The 20531-nt window shown below is 42.3% G+C and overlaps 1 protein-coding gene across 1 annotated transcript in view; it reads right to left on the bottom strand.

Annotated features, from left to right (window-relative positions):
* Nucleotides 1-20531, bottom strand: part of SORCS3 (sortilin related VPS10 domain containing receptor 3) — a 275315-nt gene that overhangs the window by 99753 nt on the left and 155031 nt on the right. Inside the window, exon 5 of the mRNA XM_032191225.1 lies at nucleotides 4130-4203. Coding sequence (XP_032047116.1) covers nucleotides 4130-4203 — 74 coding nt within the window. The remainder of the gene's footprint in view (nucleotides 1-4129; nucleotides 4204-20531) is intronic.

Genomic DNA, 20531 nt, shown 5'->3' with positions numbered 1-20531 from the left:
GGACAGGATGGCATCCACACAGGATGGTGGCATTGAGTCTGCTCAACAAACACAGGCAGGGCCTCCAAAGACAGATGAACAGCATATGACATCCACAGCCATTTAGCTGATTAGCCAGAAAACACGGGTCACCTTGTGGGACTCCACATATTTAAAAATAAAGCCGTAAGACAATAAAAGGACTTCATAAGCCACAAAAGCATCTTTTGATTCTCTAGTGCCCCAGAGTATTTTTAACCCAGGCAAGGATATGCAGCGATGCAGCACTTGGTATCACAGTATTTGACTATTTCAACCACTATACCCATCAAGGAAAAGAAATGTTCTCTGATTGTTGTCTTACCTAGGGGTTAACAAGGCAAAGGCAGCTTGAGTCGCCCAAGAGGACATGGAGAAGCTGTGGTCCAGGGAAATATTGAACAAGGCTCAGCAATGCACAATTAACCAAATTGTCTTTCCCACCTGTTTAGTCCTGTTTCTCACCACAAGGAAAGACAGAGGCAGAAAAGTAACTTAAGAACTCAAAGAACTTGAATTGTCCTTATCTGAACAGCAGCAGGATTAGTCAGCACAGAACACACCATGTGCTTAACAGTCAAGGAAACTTCCCCAGCATCCCTACAGTATGAAATATGGACTGTATTTTTTTTAATACCACTCTACACGTCAGCACAGGAGTCTAAGTTACAGTGTGAGAAAATGAGCTGGGCCCAGAGGCAACTGCAAAAATCTGTTTTAAAAGAAAAGAACATTGAGTAGGTCTTTAACTGGAACCAGCACGGGTGCAAAGTTTGTTATCTTGAGTCATTTCATCGTGTGATGAGCGATCTGGGAATTTCTGCATCACATTAGCGTAAGCTCCTATTTCCAGCCTTAACAGGATCCTAAGTTATTAAAATCTCTGAGGCCAAGGCACGTGGGAACCAAATTTGGATGCCTGTACTCATATCAAGTAACACATTCTGTTCAAGTTCTGCCACTGCCACCGGTGGGTGTAGCTAACAAATGAATCACTACTACAGAAGTAGAGAACTCAATTTGTAGTTTTTATAGCTACAAGTGGCCCAGATAAGAATCTCAGCACCAGCACAAATTTGAGCTGGATGCAGGAAGTGGTGAGAAATGTCCCACAAGCTGTGCTACGTGTGCTGCCCATATGGGATGGGAACACAAAACTGCAACCCAGTGACTGGCACTGAAGTCTGGGACTAAGGAAAGAAGTTTAAATAAGAGCCAGGATAAAAAGCCACAGGGCAGTATTGCAACTTAGGACTTAGCTCTTGACCAGCAGGGAGCCATGGCAGGTGCAGCCTGACAGAACTACAGCACAACGCACAGGGTGACTACGTGTCCATGCCTACCAACGAGGTCTTGCTCAATATGCTGAGTGAAAATTCACATTCCAACTTCACCAATTCTGATGCAATTGTAATTTCTTCCTGGCCTTAAAGTCTCTGTATCTGAGCTCTCTCAGTGAAAGCGTAATTATTTGGAAAGGTCTCAAAGAGAAAACTAAGACCTCTTGCTGTCAGGCTGGCTGATCCTATGAACCAGGTGTGGATTTTGATCTTCACAAACCCATTCATGCAGCCTGAGAGATGAAAATTATGTTTGGAAAGAAAGAATCAGTAGACAGAGGCTGCCCTAGATAAGACCAGCTGCATTCAAATCAGAAGGCTATCCCATTTGATGGAGGAGGTTTACCAGAGCCACTGCTAAAAAAAAACACAACATAGAGCACCATGAAGAAGCTCTGATTTTGGTATCTTCCTATCACTATTTCACCTTTCCTGGAAATTGTAATTAACAGGTTTGAGAATCTAGTATTTTATAGGATGATGAGTAGTGGCTTTGAGTCCTGGCTCTGAAACTTACACCTATATCTACTTTCTCCCTCTTCCATAGCCTAATAAATCGTAAAATTTTAGAGGCTAAAATGTTCTTCTTACATTTCTTTTTCCATACACATTTTACAAGCCAGAGCTTGTAAGTCATCACAGTTTTCAGCTTTAAAAAAGAAAGGAAAAAGGAAAGAAATCAGACAGCTCCAGGGAGTTATTATGTTCCAAAATTTCAACATTTCTGACCCCTGCACTAAGAATTGGTTCAAATCTGTCTCACTCTGGGAAAAACCTAATTCACTCTCTTGGAAAGTTTATTGTCAATGGGATTCTACTGTTTCTGAGTGGAATAAAGAATTCTAGATCTATGCCATATCAGTTTTAACTACAGAAGACTTTTATGTTTTCTAAGAGAAAGAGATAATTGAAACAGAGGCTTTATTCAACATGATGTTAAAAAGGAGCACTTAAACTATCCAGCCAAGAAGCGACTGCATGAAAAATGAGGTGATCTGTAGAAAATCTAATGCTTTGGGTGTCTGATGGACAGAGACAAACAGGAAATCTCCATTACATTAACCATTATTAAAAAAAAAAAAAAAAAAAGTCATCGCTTTTAGACAGAGATTCTGCTTTGTTCCCAGGTTCGCTCAGCCCTTGCACATTATCTTTCAAGAATGCCACTCTTCTAAGTTCATCTGTGCTGTTTGAGGGGTAGGGTACAACTATACAACTATGCCACTGGAGATATGCCAGCTATTCTACTCCACATACACCTGGAGAGTGTTTACACTCACCTATATCAACTGCACCTAGGAAAGAAAGGTGAAATCAAAGGATTTCAGATGGTAAGTTCTATCAACTACCTATCACCAGAACCGGGAGAATACAACCACTCTGCCTTCGTGATGGAAATGTGAAACAGTGACATGGTCAGACAAGGTCCTAGACCTTTGCTATATTTTGCATGTCTCTGTGGTTTATCAGTCTTACAGCTTGCTTCCCTAGATGTTCAAACATCTCCTTTCACTGTCCAAAATCCAAGGGCACAAAGAGGCAAATCTTCAGACTTGGTGCCAAAAAGCCTTCTTTTAAATGCAAGAGTCTAAAGCTGTTTAGAGGGATTTTCAGAAGAACCTAGACAATTTGAAAATCCTGTGAGGTATCTTCTTCCATTGCAAGGTGTGGAAATATTCCATGTTCAATCTGTAGACATTTTGGTCTGGGTTCCAGGCATTTTTAATGACACACCAGAACTTCCACAAGAATTTGACTCTAAAATATATACACCACGCTTCACAATCAGAAAACATTTGTTAAATCACTCAAGTCCTGTTTATTTTTGACCCTTCAAAATAAGGGCTTCTGGTTCCTTAATAGCAGCATCTTCTTGACCTGAAGGACAAGGCACTTTTTTATCTATTCATAGTTAGTAACTATTGTGAAAATCAGGACTTCTACACAGACACACGTTCATACACCATTATCTAGCAAGTAGCACAATGTTAAAACTGATTTAAGTCCCATATCCCAGACTGAACTACTGAAGAACGTCACTGGTTTTTCTTCTCTCTCTCAAGTCAGCTTTTGAGACTTCATCTGGTAGAGAAGTTTGGCAAAGCAGCATCTGAAAAGGAGGACCCTGGAGACAGGAACTAAATTTATGAAATCTTCTGCTTTTAAGACATTCTCCCAGTTTTGGATACCGCCACTTGGGGAAGGAATGAGGTATAGTCACAAGGCAGAGTTTCAGCAAACAGTTTGAACATCCTGGGCTCTCACCAGTTGGTAGAAAAAATACTAGTTCCTCAGAGGGTGATTCAAAACAGAGTGAGTCATCCTCTCTCTGCAAGGTTTGCATAAGGAGACTGGTCTGAGTGGCTGGCTTTGTGCAGACTGTGTTGTAGTCTGAAGTAGCTCTCAGAAGCGTTGAAAAAGAGAAGGTCTAATGATTATAACTTTGCCAGTGAAACACTGGGGCAGTTTTTCTGTGTTAGCATAAGCAGCCATATAAAATAATAGTAATAAAAAAGCAGGAGTTCTTCAATTACCAAGACCTGTGCTCATCTGTAGAAGACAGCATCTGCTACTGGACTAAGAAAGAGGTACAAACATGGAGCCATTCAACTATAACACTGCAAGATACAGACTGAGCATACATGTATAACATTAAAAACATGGGCATACTTAGTGTTCAGAAAAAAATAAAAAAAAAAAGAAAAAAGTTAGATACCCTTCTCCCTTCCATGATCTACCCAAAGCAAGCAAAGCCAGAGAGCAAAACTCACCAGTAAAACCTGTTTGGAGTGACCCGCTCATGCATGAGTTGCCATTTTCTTCCAAAGTCCATGGAGCTGTACAGCTGAAAGACAGAGAGAAGTAGTATAAACTCTGAGCAAGAAGAGGAAGGGCTGCTGCTCCATAAAGGATTAAAATCAGTTCAGATTAAAGAATAGGAAAGGATTGTACTGCATAGTTATCTATCAACCTCACTGCCAGGGATGGCTAATAAGGTAATCTCCTCCCCTCATATTTAACCCAGACTGAACTGAGACTCGAAAGCAGGTTGGCTCTTCCTAAACTTCTTCAAACATTTTTGTGCTTTCTCATTGCAGCTGTCAACACATTCACTTTGTCTGCCATATGACAAAGCTGGCAATCCCCCTGATTTTTTCAGTTCAATGGGAAGCAGGTGATTGATGGCAGGTAAATTCCTAACATTAGTTAGAATGAAAGGCAAATTAGATTAGTTAACTTGGCTATGATGTGGTAGATAGTGACTCTGTACTCAAGGTCACGCTGTGATCTGTTTTTATGGCATGGGGTTGCATCTCTCTCCAGTATAGGAAAGAACATGAAATTGCACCTAATTTACAGCTTCCATTTTCCGAATAAGGTCTAAATTTTCAGGTAAGTCAGAAATCAATCTGCTCAGTAGTTAAACATTCAAGATAGTGAAGTAGATCTTGAAAGCCATATTTTCAATCTAATCATTGTTTTGTGTTTTCTGGCTAGAAAATGGTGCAGCAGCCAAATTTCCACACAATTCTATACTCAGACACAGGTTCACTTGACTTGTTCTCTGCTGAATACTACAAACCTTGTCCTCCATCCAGTTAATCACCACAATTGACTCACTCATAATCAGAGCATGTGTAAGTTCTTTTCCTACTACTTTGAGAAAGTTTTTTTTTTCAGAAATGAATCACACCTTCAGAAACAGCTACTCTGCTTTACAACTAGATCACAGAGAAAGAAATAGTAGGCAGTATTTTCAAGGGGGTTTCAAATAAATTCCATCTGAAACAAATTCTGGGTTAATAAAACAAGGGTTGATTGTAGACTAAGGAGGTAGATAACAGAGCCAAAAACCTTATATTTTTGTAATGTACAAACTTCAGGTCCTAAATGGGAAAATTTTAGCATCTGTGTAAAGGTTGTGCATTTGATTTGTAGTAATTGGATTTACAAATTGGAAACAGGTCCATGTTCAGATTAGAAGGTTTCACTACCTAGTGATGTGTACTATGGCACAGCTATGACGGATGGCTAAGCGTGGCTGGGATGATAAACTCTGTGTGTTTGCACTGAATATTAAAGTTTCCTGAATGGTCAGTATCTTTGACAACAAATATCCAGCAGACGCATCAGAGCAAGACCACAGAACAATTTGCCAAAGGAGATGGAGAAGGGCTGTTTGAGCAGTGTCTGCACCCCGAGGCAGCTGATTAATTCTGACTGTGTTTGCACGCAACTACAGAGCTAAACCACTGCATTGTATACCTAGCAAGAGGAAACTCAAAAAACTGAAGTTCAGACCCTACCACGTACGTATCTAATATGACTGATTGTGTATAGACAAAAGAATCAGTTCTCTGCATTTCTGTCAATGGGAAAGCCAATTTCTGCCACTAACAGCTCAAGCCGACAATGAATAAAGCACATCAGGAAGAAGAGATAGGAGCAGGCATCAAAATGGGCTCCACTTATGCAGATTTCACTTCAGCCAACATCACTGGGCTTATGGTAAGAATTATTAGGAAAGATTTTCTGCCCTGTGTTCTTTAGGAGATCAGACATGATCTGAATATTCCTATCTGGCCTTATTTCTTTGGCACTGTCACTAGATAAGATAATCTACAGCACTATAAAACTACATTATCTGGACTGCCTCTGCTTTTCTGGTCACCTATCACAGTGATAGCCTACCAAAAAAGCCAGTAGAGAAACCTCTGCCCCAGAAAGAATTATCTTTAGATATAAAATAAAGCACTGTATTGTTATCAGTACTACTGCTGCTACTATTATTATTAGAACTAGGAAGAGAAAAATCTTTATCCAAATTCACGAATGGGCTTACAAATTTGGCATAAATATTCAGATAACTGCTTTCTGAGGAGACATCCTGTTTAACACTGTTCTTAAGACAATGATTGAAAATCCGCAGTCCAGGTGTCAAAATTTTACAGTGCTACAACTCTGCTTTAGTATTAGTCCGGTGCCTGCCAGGAACATTCCTCAAGTCATCTGACATGGTTTTACACATATGGGGACTTCTGCATAGACTTTGTCGTATGGGTCACATGAAACTACTCGTCTATTCTTTCCTGACTGGATGTACAATTTGCAGACTGATCCACAGTGCTGTACAAATCTTGGGCTCCAGGCATCTTGGCCTCAGTAACTCCTGTTCACAAGCGAGTGGGACTAGTATCCTTATTGTATTCTGCAGCAGATTAACCATTCTCACCACGAGAGCAAAGGATTAGCAAACTATATCCATTTCCTTAGATTCTCTTTTATCCTTTGCCCCTAGCATTTCTTTTTCTTTTGCAGCTCCATAACAGCGGTAGCTACAGATAGCTCAGCGGCATGAAGTACAATCTCTTTCTAGCTACTCATCTCTCCCACCGTGTCTCATTCAGGGAACATCGTTCTCTCTATCAAGTTAAAAACCAGAGACCAGCTACTGAGTATTTTTTCCACCTTCTTTCTATTAAATCTCAGCCTGACTGATGGTAGAAGGATTAAACTGAACTTGCAGCCTTTAGGTGATTTCAGATGGAGAGATAAGGAGATGCTATTTGTTAAGTGAGGTAAGCAGAGAAGAGTGTAGCTGCCTTGCCAGCAGCTCCAGCCCAGGACTGCTCCTGCTGGCTGCTGTGGCCCAGACCAGTGCTTGGGGATCAGGGCTCCCTGCCCAGGCCAGGGGACGTGGCTGCCACTTTCCCCTTTCCAGGTCCAACCTGTAGGAAAACTGAGCAAATATCCCAGAGACACATGGACACACACAGGCAGGGCATTGACGTGACCGATCACAAAGGCTGCCCCACTCAAGGGCTGCCTCCAACAGCACATACACACACTGGGCTCATGTAAAACACACACACAGGCAGCTGAGACCCCTTCCTCCTTTCTGGATGTTAGTGAGAGAAGTTGGCTGGTGCAGGCATGCACACAGCACTCTAGGTTCACAAGCACACACACATTTGTGGATCTTTCAAGTACCTGGCATGGCCCATCTGTCTGTCCAGGACCTCTCCCAGATCCCGGGCCCCTTACACACCTCATGGGTCACCCACTCACGAGCTGGTCCAGCCTGAAGTTTGTTAGCAAATACACACACACACCCCATGTGGTGTCTGTAGTTTGATACCCACCCATTAGTGTGACAGGGAGGTGTGTTTCTCGTCATCATCTCCATTTTTCTTTGTCAGGTCTGTGTCTCAGCATTTTACTTATTGTTCCTCCTTCCTTATTTCTTATCGTCACGATCCAGAAATACTCCCTCAGACAACCTCGCTCAAATCAACATTCCCACGTCCATCTCTTTCCTGATCAGGTTTGTCTTCCTCACTCACTATCTGTTTGTGGTCTTGGAAAATGTCTTTTACCAGAGACCCTTAAAGGAGCAAACGTTCTTCTATGTACCCTTACACTATTCAAGGAACTTACATTTATTTATTCACCTATTTACTCCAGGCATCCACTTTGAATTTTAACCAGACGAGTCTTAAGGCTGTATGACAACAAATCCTGAAAGGTCTACCTGGCCCAGTTCACCTGCATAGTACTATTTTCAGATGTAAAAGTTAACATTCAATTACTAAACAAAAGACACAATGAAGACTTTTCTGGTGTGCATTAAAATTTGTTATATATATGTGCTTTCCCTTCATGGGAGAGGAGATATTTTTTAGATGAGACAACAAATTCAGCAGCAAGTACAGCAGATTTCAACAGAGATTAATTTGACCTGAGGCTGAATACCAAGTGATGGAAGGAAATGAGGCTTGTATGGTGCCAAGATTTTCCGTTTTTAAAGCTCTGGCCTGGCTATTTAGTGACAAATAATGTTTGGCATTTCCACCTCCCAGAGCATTCCAACATATCAGCTCACAAGACAGATGGATTGCAGTGCACCATGAGGATGTACCATGAGTGCATGCCCTTTTTGCAGCAGCCACCTTCTGTTATTTGACCTGCTCTGATGAATGGAAAATTAAGTCCATTACAGGCCATAATGTTTGTATGGGCCAGTCCTCAGTGAAACCTAGTTCTTATGTCTTGACACAGCTGAAGAGTGGCATGCGGAGGTCTTGACTAAGGAGCAAATCAGAAGCAGAACCCAAAACCAAAGGATGGAGTCCTGGCTTGTTACAAGGGTGACAAAACAGTCAACACAAAAATAAACTCAGCATCCTACATCTACCACAGAGGCACCTCAGTAAAACCCACCACAGCACTCAGCCAAACCCCAGGAACCCCTAAACCTGTTTGAACAGACTGCCGCCAGAAGCATCCTGAAAGCTGAGGTGCTCTGGGAACAAAATGCAAGATGCTCAAACTCCCCACAGAGCCCACCCATCTGAGTGAGGCTTATTAATTTCATTTACCCTTGCAGCAGACTACATTTTTCTGTTGTTGTTTTGGGTTTTTATATTAGGTATAACCCTAGAATTTCTGCTTGCCTGCAGAAAGGCTTATGACATTGCAACAGGAAAGGTGGGATTTATAAAGGTGAAGGGGTCAGCACTGCATGACAAATAAATATACCTCTTAATGTGCTCTCACGCATGATGAAGTACGAAAAATATTACCTTAAACATGTCATCCTGGCCACTCTAGCAGGACCCAAGAGCAGGATCAAAGACCTGGTCTGTTTTTGCACCTGGCTTTGAGGTCACCTCAACTCAGCAATACAGGCACAGCCTTTGGGAAGGGGTGCTGAGCACTGGGGAAAATCTACTTGTGCACTGGAGCCTAGTTAGACCTAATGTTAAAAAAAAAAAAAGGCCATCTACCAGGAAGGTAAATAGCAAATGTTTATTCAAACAGCATGACAATGTTCTACACTCAAGGATTGTAGCACCAGACATATCACATCCACCAACACAGTCCTGTGTTTTACCAAGCACAGACAGACTGTACGAGGAAAGACCTTGGCAGCCCAAGTGATATACAACTTTATTTCACCACAGGCCAGAACCTTAACTCATGCTTGTCTTGCTCAGCACAACACTGAATCATAAGGATATTACATATCGCAGGCAGACTCTTTCTTCAAACTCCAGTAACACTTGCAACATTTTATTTAACACAGTTGTTTTTTTTTCTGAGATAAGCAGCAAAACCCTTTAAAGGGCGCTTTATCCATGATATCACATTTCAGGCCAGTAACATGTACAACATGCCAGAAACTGTCAGACCAACTAGGATGTATGCACATGCACACAGAGTTGCATGTAGAAAATGTCTCCATGCTCTTTTGGTTCTCCAGTACAAGCTCTCAGGATGACACATGGCTTGTTTGGATGATCTCGACTGGGGCTGGGATCATTTGTTTGGGGTGTTTTGTTTATTTTCTCAGTGAGAGCTAGATAGAAAAGAAAAAAGATTTTGCTCAAGTCCAGTTTCTCAGAACTGGAGCGATGTGGAAAACTGCCCATCTTGAACTCTGCTCATGGAGAGAAGGGAAAAGAGTGAGCAATTGAAGAAAAGCCTGGGAACAACAGGAGTAGATTCAGCCCCCGGTGTTAGTCATCCATGTCCTTGTCAACAAGAAGCCCGTCACCAAGGTTCATTTTTAGACAGGCAAGAAACAGACACTTCTAAAGCTCAATTCCCATACTAAAATACACTTCTAAAATTGTTACTTATGCCTTCGAAGGCTCCATTTCTCTACAGACACTAAGAAGTCCACAGTGACTGGTGCAGAAGGAGGCACCCCCACTGCAGATTTCACAGTAGACTCCCTATTCCCACATTCACTTGCCTGCTCCTCATGGGGGAGGCAGGAAAAGACTGAAGACTCAGTTGGAGTCAGAGAAGGACCAGCATATGGTAGGCTGTGTACACTTCACTGCAGCAATACCAACCCTGAAGATGTCATGTCCACTGCTTCTCCATCTATACAACGGACTAAAAAAAAAAAATCAGGAGAACTTTGGTATTGATACACTTTCCTGCCCAAACACAGAAGAAGAATTACAGCCTGAGGAACATATATAAAGAGCCCGTATCCAAATAAAATCAGATGCTTTGTTCCTAGGAAGTCAGGACTATTAGCCCAAGCAAACATCTGGGAAGAATCTCCATAGATTCCTGTCTGCCAGCCAACCCTGAGTGCATTTGGAGCTTGCAAATGATGGTGGCAGATAAAGCGAGCAAGAACAGCTGGACTCTGTGCACTTATAGGAATAATTCATTTACTACACAAAATTACACTTCCCCCTAGACAATACATCCAGCTGATGATGGAAAGATGCGTTCATATTAATCCAGCAGGGCAAGGGTCAGCCTGGGGGTAATTACTGGGCGACAGCTGACACATGAGGGAAGAGGAGGGGCAGAATAGCCAGGCCTGCCATGTTGTCAGAAGATCAGGACCCCAAGCAGTAGCTTGGATTGCTTACACGAAGAGATGGCTCTGATCCCAGCACAGCACAAAAGCAAAGTAACACCTTCTCAGCCAGAACTGGTGGGAAATATCTACAGAATGTGTGGAGGGCTCCTGCCAAAAAATCAAACTGGGACAGAAGAAAAATAAAATCAGGTCAACGTTTCTGTAGGAAATTGGACTGCATGCAAGCAATCTGTAAAGAGTATATCTCAGAAAAGCAAGTCTGTTGCAGGGTCTTAAATTCTCTCACTTGGGAAAAGACCACAATCACTGAAAAAAATTTAGAGGCACAGAAACTGAGAAAAAGTTGTAAACCACTCAGAAAATTGCAAGATGTGTTTTCTATCTACAATTTGTGTTACGGATGAAGTTACAAAAGGGGAAGAAGGCGCTATCATTAATACGTCAAAAAGTTTATTCCTAGAAGGAGAATGAGCTTTCCGCAGGAAAAACTCACAATACTTTTCAGCCTTCAGAATACAGAACAGAGAAGTCACATCTGAAAACTAACAGAGATGACCCACCATGTGGAGCAAGATAGCTGTATACAATAAACTCAAACCACAGTGAAAATATTTTAGGAGATGACATCAAGCTTCTTCTTAAGACAGACTGCGCACTTCGGTACTGCAAGAGAAAATTCAAAATATCTTGGAACAGTATTCTATAGAGGATAGATGGATGTCTCCCACTTCTTTCACTGCAAAGAAAGATCTTTTTTCACACCTAAAATTGGACATAGGAAGGGACTAATACAGTTGCCCTTACTTAACAAAAATAAATAAATAAAGGAGTCTGTACTGTTGTAGATAACTGCTACAAGCAATTGAAAAGATACAAAAAAAAATTGCATTTCTTACTGTTACTTGTTGTTTGTTGTTTTGTTTTTTTTTCATTTGTCTCCAAAATAACACCTATCGCTACTCAACCAAAATGTTCTTTTCTGTTTCATTGCTTCACCACTGGAATCTGGTGACTTTTTCCTCCAGTTCCAGCCAAATCCCTGAGACCCTATAACTCCTCATTCATGCAAACAGAATCACAGAATTGTTTAGATTGTGAAAGACCTTCAAAATCAAGTCCAACCATCCACCTAACACTACAATGCCACCAGGAAACCCTGTCCCTAAGCACCACATCCACACATCTCTTAAATACTTCCAGGGATGGGGAGTCCACCACCTCTTATGGCAGCCTGTTCCAAGACCTAACCACTCTTTCTATGAACAAATTCTTCCTGATGTGCAATCTAAACCTCTCCTAATACAACTTGATGTCACTGCCTTGCACTGTATCATTTGTCACCTGAGAAAAGAGACCAACACCCTCCTCTCTGTAACCTCCCTTCTGGCAGCTGTAGAGAGTGATGAGGTCTCCCCTCAGCCTCCTTTTCTGCAGACTAACTAGCCCCAGTTTCTTCAGCTGCCACTCACGTGTCTTGCTTTCTAGTCTCATCACCAGCTTTGTTGCCCTTCTTTACATATATTCGAGCCCTTGTAGCAAGGTACCCAAAACTGAACACAGTATTCAAGTGTGGTCTCACCAGAGCTGAGTACAGAGGGACAATCACATCTCTGATCCTGCTGCCCAGACAATTTCTGATACAAGCCAGGATGCCGTTGGCCTTCTCGGCCACCTGGGCATGCTGCCATCTCACTTTCAGCCAGCTGTCAAACAGCACTCCCAGGTCCTTTTCTGCCTAGCCGCTTTCCAGCCATTCTTCCCCAAGCCTGTAAGACTGCATGGGGTTGTTAAGACCCAAGTGCAGGTATTAGCCTTGCTGAACATCATGACGGATTGGGCATAGGCCATCAATCTAGACTGTCCAGATCCCTTTGCAGAGTTTTGGTACTCTCAAGAAGATCAGTACTTCCACCCAACTTAGTGTCATCTGCTAACTCACCGAGGGTGCACTCAGTCACCTCATCAATACCACTGATAAGGATATTAAACAGAACTAGCCCCAAAACAGTCATCGAATTCCTAAGGAATTCAAGTTGGGTTACTGAACTCCCAAATAGGGAAAAGTGGTCCAAAGACTTCCAACCAGTACCCACAACATACGGTCCATTTTCCCTTATTTATTTTTCTATTTGAGATGTTGTGGAATTGTTGTTTTCCTTCTTCTCACAGCCCCGCATGCTAAGTCTCCTTGCAGAAACACCCTGCAACAACTGTGCAGTCAGCAGTTGCACTCAGACACTGATGTGCTGTGCCTCTGGGAGCAGAGCTGGGTGAGAAGCCTCACCAGAGCAGAGCACCAAAAGAAAGACGACAAACAGAAAGAATTGCATAAGAAAAAAAAAAAAAAAAAAAAAAAAAGCATAGATTTGGTGTAGCATTAAAGACACTGCATGGAGCAATAGAAACATGTCCTATTTCAGCTTCCACCTTACCTTCCCCTCCCATATTTCGTCCCTCCTCTTCTGGGAACAGCACAACACAGATCTAAATTATGTATCAGCTGAGTGACCAAAGACAGGAGCAACCCTTGCCAAAGAAGGGCTTTTATTACTCACAGTAGGAAAGGCTGCATTCAAGGAAAGACTTGGGGCGTCTGATTCCTCTATTTCACCATTCCCCTCGGACTGAGTTTTTTTGTTAGGTCCTTCTGGTGTGTCAAACAATAACCATAACGAGACACAAAGGCTAGTGTGACATTTGAGCTGATAACCAGTTCAAGAATAACAATACCATCTGTGCTTGTTCCTTCCACCACCTCCCAGGGAAATACCTGTCCTCAACACATTGCTTTGTTTGGGCTGCAAAAGAATCAAGATCTAAAGCTTGGAAGTTCTTCTGGACCTTCAAAGAAGGTAAGGGAGGGCTCTTGCCACAAGCTGCTAGAAATCATAATTCTGGTAAGGCATCCTTGACAGCTCCACCCTAAAGAACTGAAAAAATAAATCCTGCTTCCTGAGCACAAAGATTCATGTAACAGCTGGTGGAGCTGAGTTTAAGAGCAAGTCTACCAGCATCATATTTATGGACTTAGTTTACACAGAGTTGTTTAAACTAGTAATTGTAATGAAAACAAATGGACCAGTTTGTCTCTATGCTTTGATTTCTTTTCCAGGTGATTAAGGGCTGGCATGAAGAGATCTCATTACAGCCCAAGGCTCCTCTCTAGCACAGTACAGCCAGATTGTCTCAGGCATGGAAAAAGAACATCCACAGAGTGCTGCGTGCCCAAGATCCACTAAAAGCTGCTCATTTTGCTACAGATGTTGTACAGTAGAAGGCACACTAGAAACAGATCATTTTGGTGAGAAACTGGGCTAGACAGAAATAAAATACTAAATGTATTTCTATCATCTGTCACATACGGGCAAAAAAAAAATCAGAAGATAGGAAGTTTTATTTATGCTTTAAAATTTTAAAATTTATTACTAAAATATTTTACATGCTGGCTGACAAAAGCAGGTCTTCAGGCAAAAACTCAGACTACACTCCACCATTATAAGAAAAAAAAGTCAGGGATCTTCTGTGCAAACCTCCAAAACTTTGAAAATACTTAATTTCACATTGTAATTGTATAGCTCAGTCCAGACTTGGTTTATAAAGCAACCAGATAAGGCACCAATGTCACATTTCATGGTTTTATAGTTAAAAGAAAAAGAAAAAAAAAAAAGCTTTCAACCTGATCTGTCCACTCACAGCAGTTGAGTTTGCTTAAACCAAATGCTCAAAGCAAGAGCTTTGCTTCTCCACTTCACTACCAAGAAAAAGCAGAAAGTGGATTACGCTGGCAAAAAAAATGTCCATCAAAAACCTTCACATTTCAATTTCTCTTAAGCCTAATTGGTATCCAGTATACTCAGCCAAAAAATTGCCATTTTTGCTGAGATCACAGCATATCTTCTCCTTTTCCACTGCATGACTGGTTTGTAGTAGAACAAGGAACCCAGATACAGCTGCAACAGGAGCAGTGACATAAATGAGCAGCACTAGACATTAAAGTGTGTTTCAATCCTGAGTGAAAAACAGGCTCCCTTTGCCCTACTTTCTCTCCTGCCCCCTGAAATGCCAGACTTTTACAGAACCAAGATGAAAAGCATTACATTCAGATTTTTTCTCTTTAAGGGTGAAAAAATGTGTTTGTTTTGGTCAAAGCACATTTCGATCATTTCTAAATAATTTAGTTTCAACAATTTGCAGAAGGTACTATAAACAGAAATGGCATTTTGAAAGAAAGCTGGCTTTGACTGCGTTTTTTATTCTTTACTTCCTGCCATTTTAACCACTGCAAAATTAGTTCTAGAGTCTGGGTGAGGGAGGGCTAAAGTTGAACAACTTTTTGCCACCAATCTCTTTGTGATTAAAGTTTAGTTAATAAACCTTAGTGAAAGCTAAAGATATACAAGGGGGAATGAAAAGAAAAGAAAAAAAAAAAAAAAAAAAAAAAAGAAACTAAAATAAATAACTAAATAAAAGCCCTCCAGCATCTGTGAATGGAGAGAGACATAACAGATGGGGTGAGCAATGTGTGGAGCATGGGGACATAATTTCCCACACCAGTGATGCAGAGCAGAGAGTGAGACTAGACAGAGGAAGGGTCAGGGATGCAGGGGAAGGGGGGATGATAACTGGGACTGTGAAGAGACCAGAATGGGGTGGAGGCGGCAGAGCTGCCTCCTGCTACCAGGGTCTACAAGGTGCACCAGGGGATACCTTTACTAGTGTTTCTTCCACTGGCATCCAATAGGCTCAGCTGAGGATAGTTGCAGGCTTCTCTTCTCTTCTTTAGCTGCTGCTTCAGGATCAGATCTTTTACAGTGACAAAAGCTTAAATCAGCTCTAATGGCTGCTGACTTTTCTCCCTCCAAGCCAGCCTTGTCCCTTTGAAGCCCAGCTTCTTCTCAGCTTAAAAAAAAAAATAATCAGGCAGTTTTTGGTGTGAGGTCTGTGCTAACTAGATCCACCAGCTGCATGGGTGCATCCAACAGGGCCGTGCAGCTCCACCATGCACCAGGGAGCTCTGTGCTCTCCCGTCCCAGCAGGAACATCTTGCTTGTTCCTGGGGAATCCACAGTGCACCTCTTCAGAAGCCCCTCTTTGCGCTCGTTCACTGCTTGTACTCCAAAAGTTTAACAATAAGGGGAAATAAATGGGAACCACATGTCTAATGGGAAGATTTTTCATTTGAATGTGCTTTATTGTGTGATATATGCCTTTAATTAAACTGCAAGCGTATGGGTACATTTGTTGCTATTACAGACCCATCTTTCATGTTTATTGAACATAATACTACACTGGGTAAAGCAGTTGAGGCTCAGACATTAGCCAGAGTGGGACATAAAACTATAATCACATGCTTGGTTCTTCCTCTCCTCCTTCCTTTACAATCCCTGTGGCACTGTCTGTAGGATAACCTCCATATTATGGGGATCAAGGTTTAATGGAAAGGTTGGTTAGACAGGTGTGGAATTTTTTTGTGTGTGTGGGTGGGGGATTGGTTATTTCATTTCCCCAGATTAGTGAAATGGATTTCCCACCACCAAAACCAAATTCATAAGATTTTGCTGAGTTATTTCTTTAAGTGGAAGAAACAACATTTCTGAAAGTTTAGATGTGGGCATTAAAGAAAAGGGGTTCAAATTTGCATTCAGAATGGAATTTTATTGAGATGTAACTGTTGTTCATGTAAAAAAAAATCACATGGCTTGAAAGAAAGAAATATTAATCTGGGCTCAATCAGAAAGTGTCATTTTGGCAAAATTAAAGCAATGCATTTTGCTCCAGGTTAAACTGCACGTAATTTAACACACACACCCTGCCACCCAAGTCAGCTTCGGTTTTGCATTCATCAGCTTTTTCACAGGCCAGGGAGCTCACTCAAGACAGCTGTCAAGTTATGCAGCCCACCACCCTGCAGACACTGAGCTGAAATGCACCTGACACTACCCAGCACATATAATGGAAATGAGTTTAAAATAAATACATTAAAAAAATAAAAACACCCCCTTCCCCTAGCTGAGGCCATCGTCCCCTTGGCAGCAATCCCACAGAACAGCAAGCAAAGCTGCTCCCACTCGGGAGCTCCAGTTAATCCTGCTCTGATCCCACCTTTCTCCGAGGCCAGACACCGCTGCAGCCTCCCTGCAAGCACACGCGATAACCAAAGCTGTGAAGCTCGAGGGGTTTGCTCTGCTCAGTGCCATTAGCACGTCAGCCCCGGTACGTGTCTGCAACAGCTGAGCACTCCCTGCTCTCCTTGGAGTGGGTTTCACTCGGGCTGATGCAGAGATGCATACACCGAGAAATGCATCGCAAACACGGGTGCCAGACAACTTGGAGGGAAGTCACAGAGAGATAATAAAGAGGTGACCTGAGGAGATAGATTCCCCGAGTTGAATGTTCTCCAGGGATTGTGAAAAGGAAGCACAGAACTGCTGCCTACCTGTATGATAATGGGATAACACCAAACTAATGGGAAGCTTTGAAGGGATTTATACTGGATGACTCACAGAAAGATGTAAAATGAAGAGGTGAGTACAAAGAACAGGCCGGCACGGGTGAGAAAGCAGAGACAGACACTTCTAATCCTTACAAAACAGAGCTAGATAGAATTCCTGGGATTGCAAATACTAATTTTTATTAATTTCCTTTCCACTTTACTGCTGCTTCTAACAGCAACACAGTCTGCAAAAGGGCAAAAGAGCCCCACTCTCCTCTCTGTCCGTCAGATCCACCAGGCAGGAAGGATGGTGCACCTGGCATCTCACTGCATTCACTCTGGCTGTACTCCTGCTGGGCCTTGCAGCAGGCATCTCCAGGCTGTCACAGCACACCGGACTACCTTTGGGTCATGGATATGCCCCAGATGCAATCCAGAAAGGTTTCTGGGAAGCTGCAATGGATGAATGGGCACTGCTTCAGAAGTGTACAGGTTCCGCAATGGGAAGAATCCCTGTCTGGACAATTCTGTTCCCCCACACACAGCCTGAATGCTCTACGCTGCCTGGAACCAAGGCCAGGCACTGGAACAAACTATCACAGAGCAAGGCCCACCACAGTCAGTGGGAGTCTTGTGCTCCCCAAAAGTGAACACAGATGTTCCCTGTAGGATAACTATGACTGAAATAACTTCTATAAATTAAAAAGATTATAAAAACAAAGTAGAAAACTTCAGCTTCTGGTAGTATAGAAGGTGCATCAGCTTTATGCCAACAAATACTGTCTCCTACTCAAACATCCTAGCTCTTGTACCATCATCTACAATTCCTTCCTCTAGGCCATCTTCATTACCTCACACTTGTCATATCCACTCCTACAATAAATCAAGAGAATTAAACTTTAATATGAAATGGCCCATAAGCTTTCATTCACTGAATGCCTCAAGTGCCAAAGCAAACTTGCGTCTAGGAGCTTGAACATATCACATAATAAAGAAACTCAGTTCCTCTCAACGTCACCCTCCTTCTCCCCAGTCAACTCTGGTCTCTGCCAGGTATTCTGCTAGCTTGAAGAGATTCTCCAGTGCTGCTCTTACTGTAACACTCTAAAAATCCTGGGGAGGAATTCAGTTCAGCTCTAGCTAATGGTATTTCTCCGTGGCTAGATCCCCTGGCAAGCCATGCATTGCCAGCAGACAGCTATGGAAGGTAAAAGCAGAGCCTGCTTTCAAAAGCACCTCTCTCTAGACACATACAGCCAAGCCTTTCACGTGTAGGAAGGGGTTTCAAATCTGGAAAGCTGCAGGAGAATATCCTTTCCTATACCCTGAACAATGAGTGACTTCATGAGAGACAAGTGACAGTGTCCTCCCTGTGCTCCACGGTGCTTCAGTTCATCCTGATCCAGACACGCAGGGGAGACTGACACCACCACCCGTGCCCCAGCACGAAGGGCAGCATACAGATGTTTACAGGAGGAACCCAAATGAACAGCATCATTGTAAATGCCAGCCACCATCAGGAACAATTTAGCTTGACAGTTGTAGCAGAAACTGTCACGGCACTGAGGCATCACTGCCAGAAAAATCACCAAATGAGAAACTTGCATGTTTCAGGGATCCCCTAGGGCTATTGGGCATACACCATTTACACTGTCATCTCTGATTCATCTATCATCCAGTTCCTGCAATCAAACAGTGGAAAATTATACCTTTAAAATAAGTGAATCTGCAAAGGCAAATCATGCAACAAAAAAGGATGTTCTTACCTAACCTCTCTCTCCAGCTCTCTCTCTATATTATGCAGTAGCTATATTTAAGCTACTTACTGATTTAATTCAAACTCTAGGTACCTTCAATCCACCTTGCAGAATGGAGGCATGGGGACACAATAAGCAAACCTGATCCAAGCCAACAATAGCCTACAAGTCAATCGATACAAAACAACATTAATTCCTGAAGGAAACCAACGCTCACACTGATGGCACAGTGCAATTCTTAGGATAAAGGAAGACTGCGGAGAAAAATAAAGCAGCCTTCTCCATGCTGTCACCAAAGAAAAACACGAGTCATCTCGATAGGGAACATCAGACTCAATTTTGCAACAGAACCTCTCTCAGGTTTGTCACATCACTGCTGCTGGGGCTGCGTGCATAACACTCGTGGACTTGCACCACGATCTGAGGAAAGCAACTGGCCTGAAGCAAGAGCTGTGTCTGCACGAGGACAAAACTAGAGTCTTGATTTGGCAGCAAAACTTTTGATGACACTATCGTGCTGCTATTATATGGCAGGAAAGTCCCCTTGGGTACAGTGTATTCTGCTAACATGTTATTTGGACGTGCTGTTATCTCTCGAACACTGCAAGTATAAAATGCTACCAAATTCAGATGGTTTGTGATTACTGAGCCTCTGGCAGAAACGAGCTGCCCAAGGTAGGCGACTGTGGGAAGAATCAGGCTTTCTTCCTTTGCTCTAAAGAATCCCCAGGACTTTCTATAAAGATTTGAGTTTGTTGTTTTGGTTGTGTTTGTTGTTTTTTTTTCCAGTTGTCCCTTTCTCAAAAATATCGTCCCTCATTTCAGTCCCTCAGCTCCTCCTTTTATCATACCTACAGCACTTCCGAAGTACCAAAATATTACTGCATCATGCCCTAACTTTCATTTTACAGCCACCCGTGGTCCTATAAAAATCAATTGAACACAAACCCAAAGAATTTTATTATACTGGAAGAACATTTTGTAACTGCCACACAACTGTTGTGGGGCTTCTGCCGCATGCACACCAGCCCTCCAGTCTTGTCCCAGGCAACCTCCATGGAAAACCAGGTTCAAATACAGACCAAATGCAACTGAAGACAGAAAGTATTTGCCATGATGAATAAAGATCTCTGTCAGAAGGGTAAATGGACCACAGCAGAACAGCACTGGAATCAGATTATGAAAATCTTGGCCTTTTTTGCTTGCTTGCTTTTGTTGTTGTGTTTTCTTTAAAGACAGAGTTCTAGCGAGGAGGCATTTGAAAAACACAATTCCCAACCTGTCCTCAGTCACAGAAGCATCAGGAGAAATATGAAGGAACAACTGAAATTACTCAAACACCTTCTCAGTCTTTTTTTTTTCTGCCAAATTCATGACTTTGAAAAGACTAATTCATTATTTAAGATGCTGGGATTGGTATTCCTGAGGTGTTAGACCAGAAAATCCATGCATTGGCCTCCTTTTTTACCACTGAGGCAATGTGCATGAAAAGCTGAAAACCACACTACGTTACCACTGAGCTTTAGAAACATCCCTGCCTACTGAGGGTCAAAAGGCTTCAGGCTGTGCCTCCAGCAAGTTTATTCTCTAGAATAACATTGGTTACATGCAGATCCTATCAGAAGGAGAGAAAA

This window comes from Aythya fuligula, chromosome 7 (assembly GCF_009819795.1).
Source record: "Aythya fuligula isolate bAytFul2 chromosome 7, bAytFul2.pri, whole genome shotgun sequence".
NCBI classification, from domain to species: Eukaryota; Metazoa; Chordata; class Aves; order Anseriformes; family Anatidae; genus Aythya; species Aythya fuligula.
The sequence above is the reverse complement of the archived record's forward strand: the minus strand, read 5'-3'. Positions and strand labels throughout refer to the sequence as shown.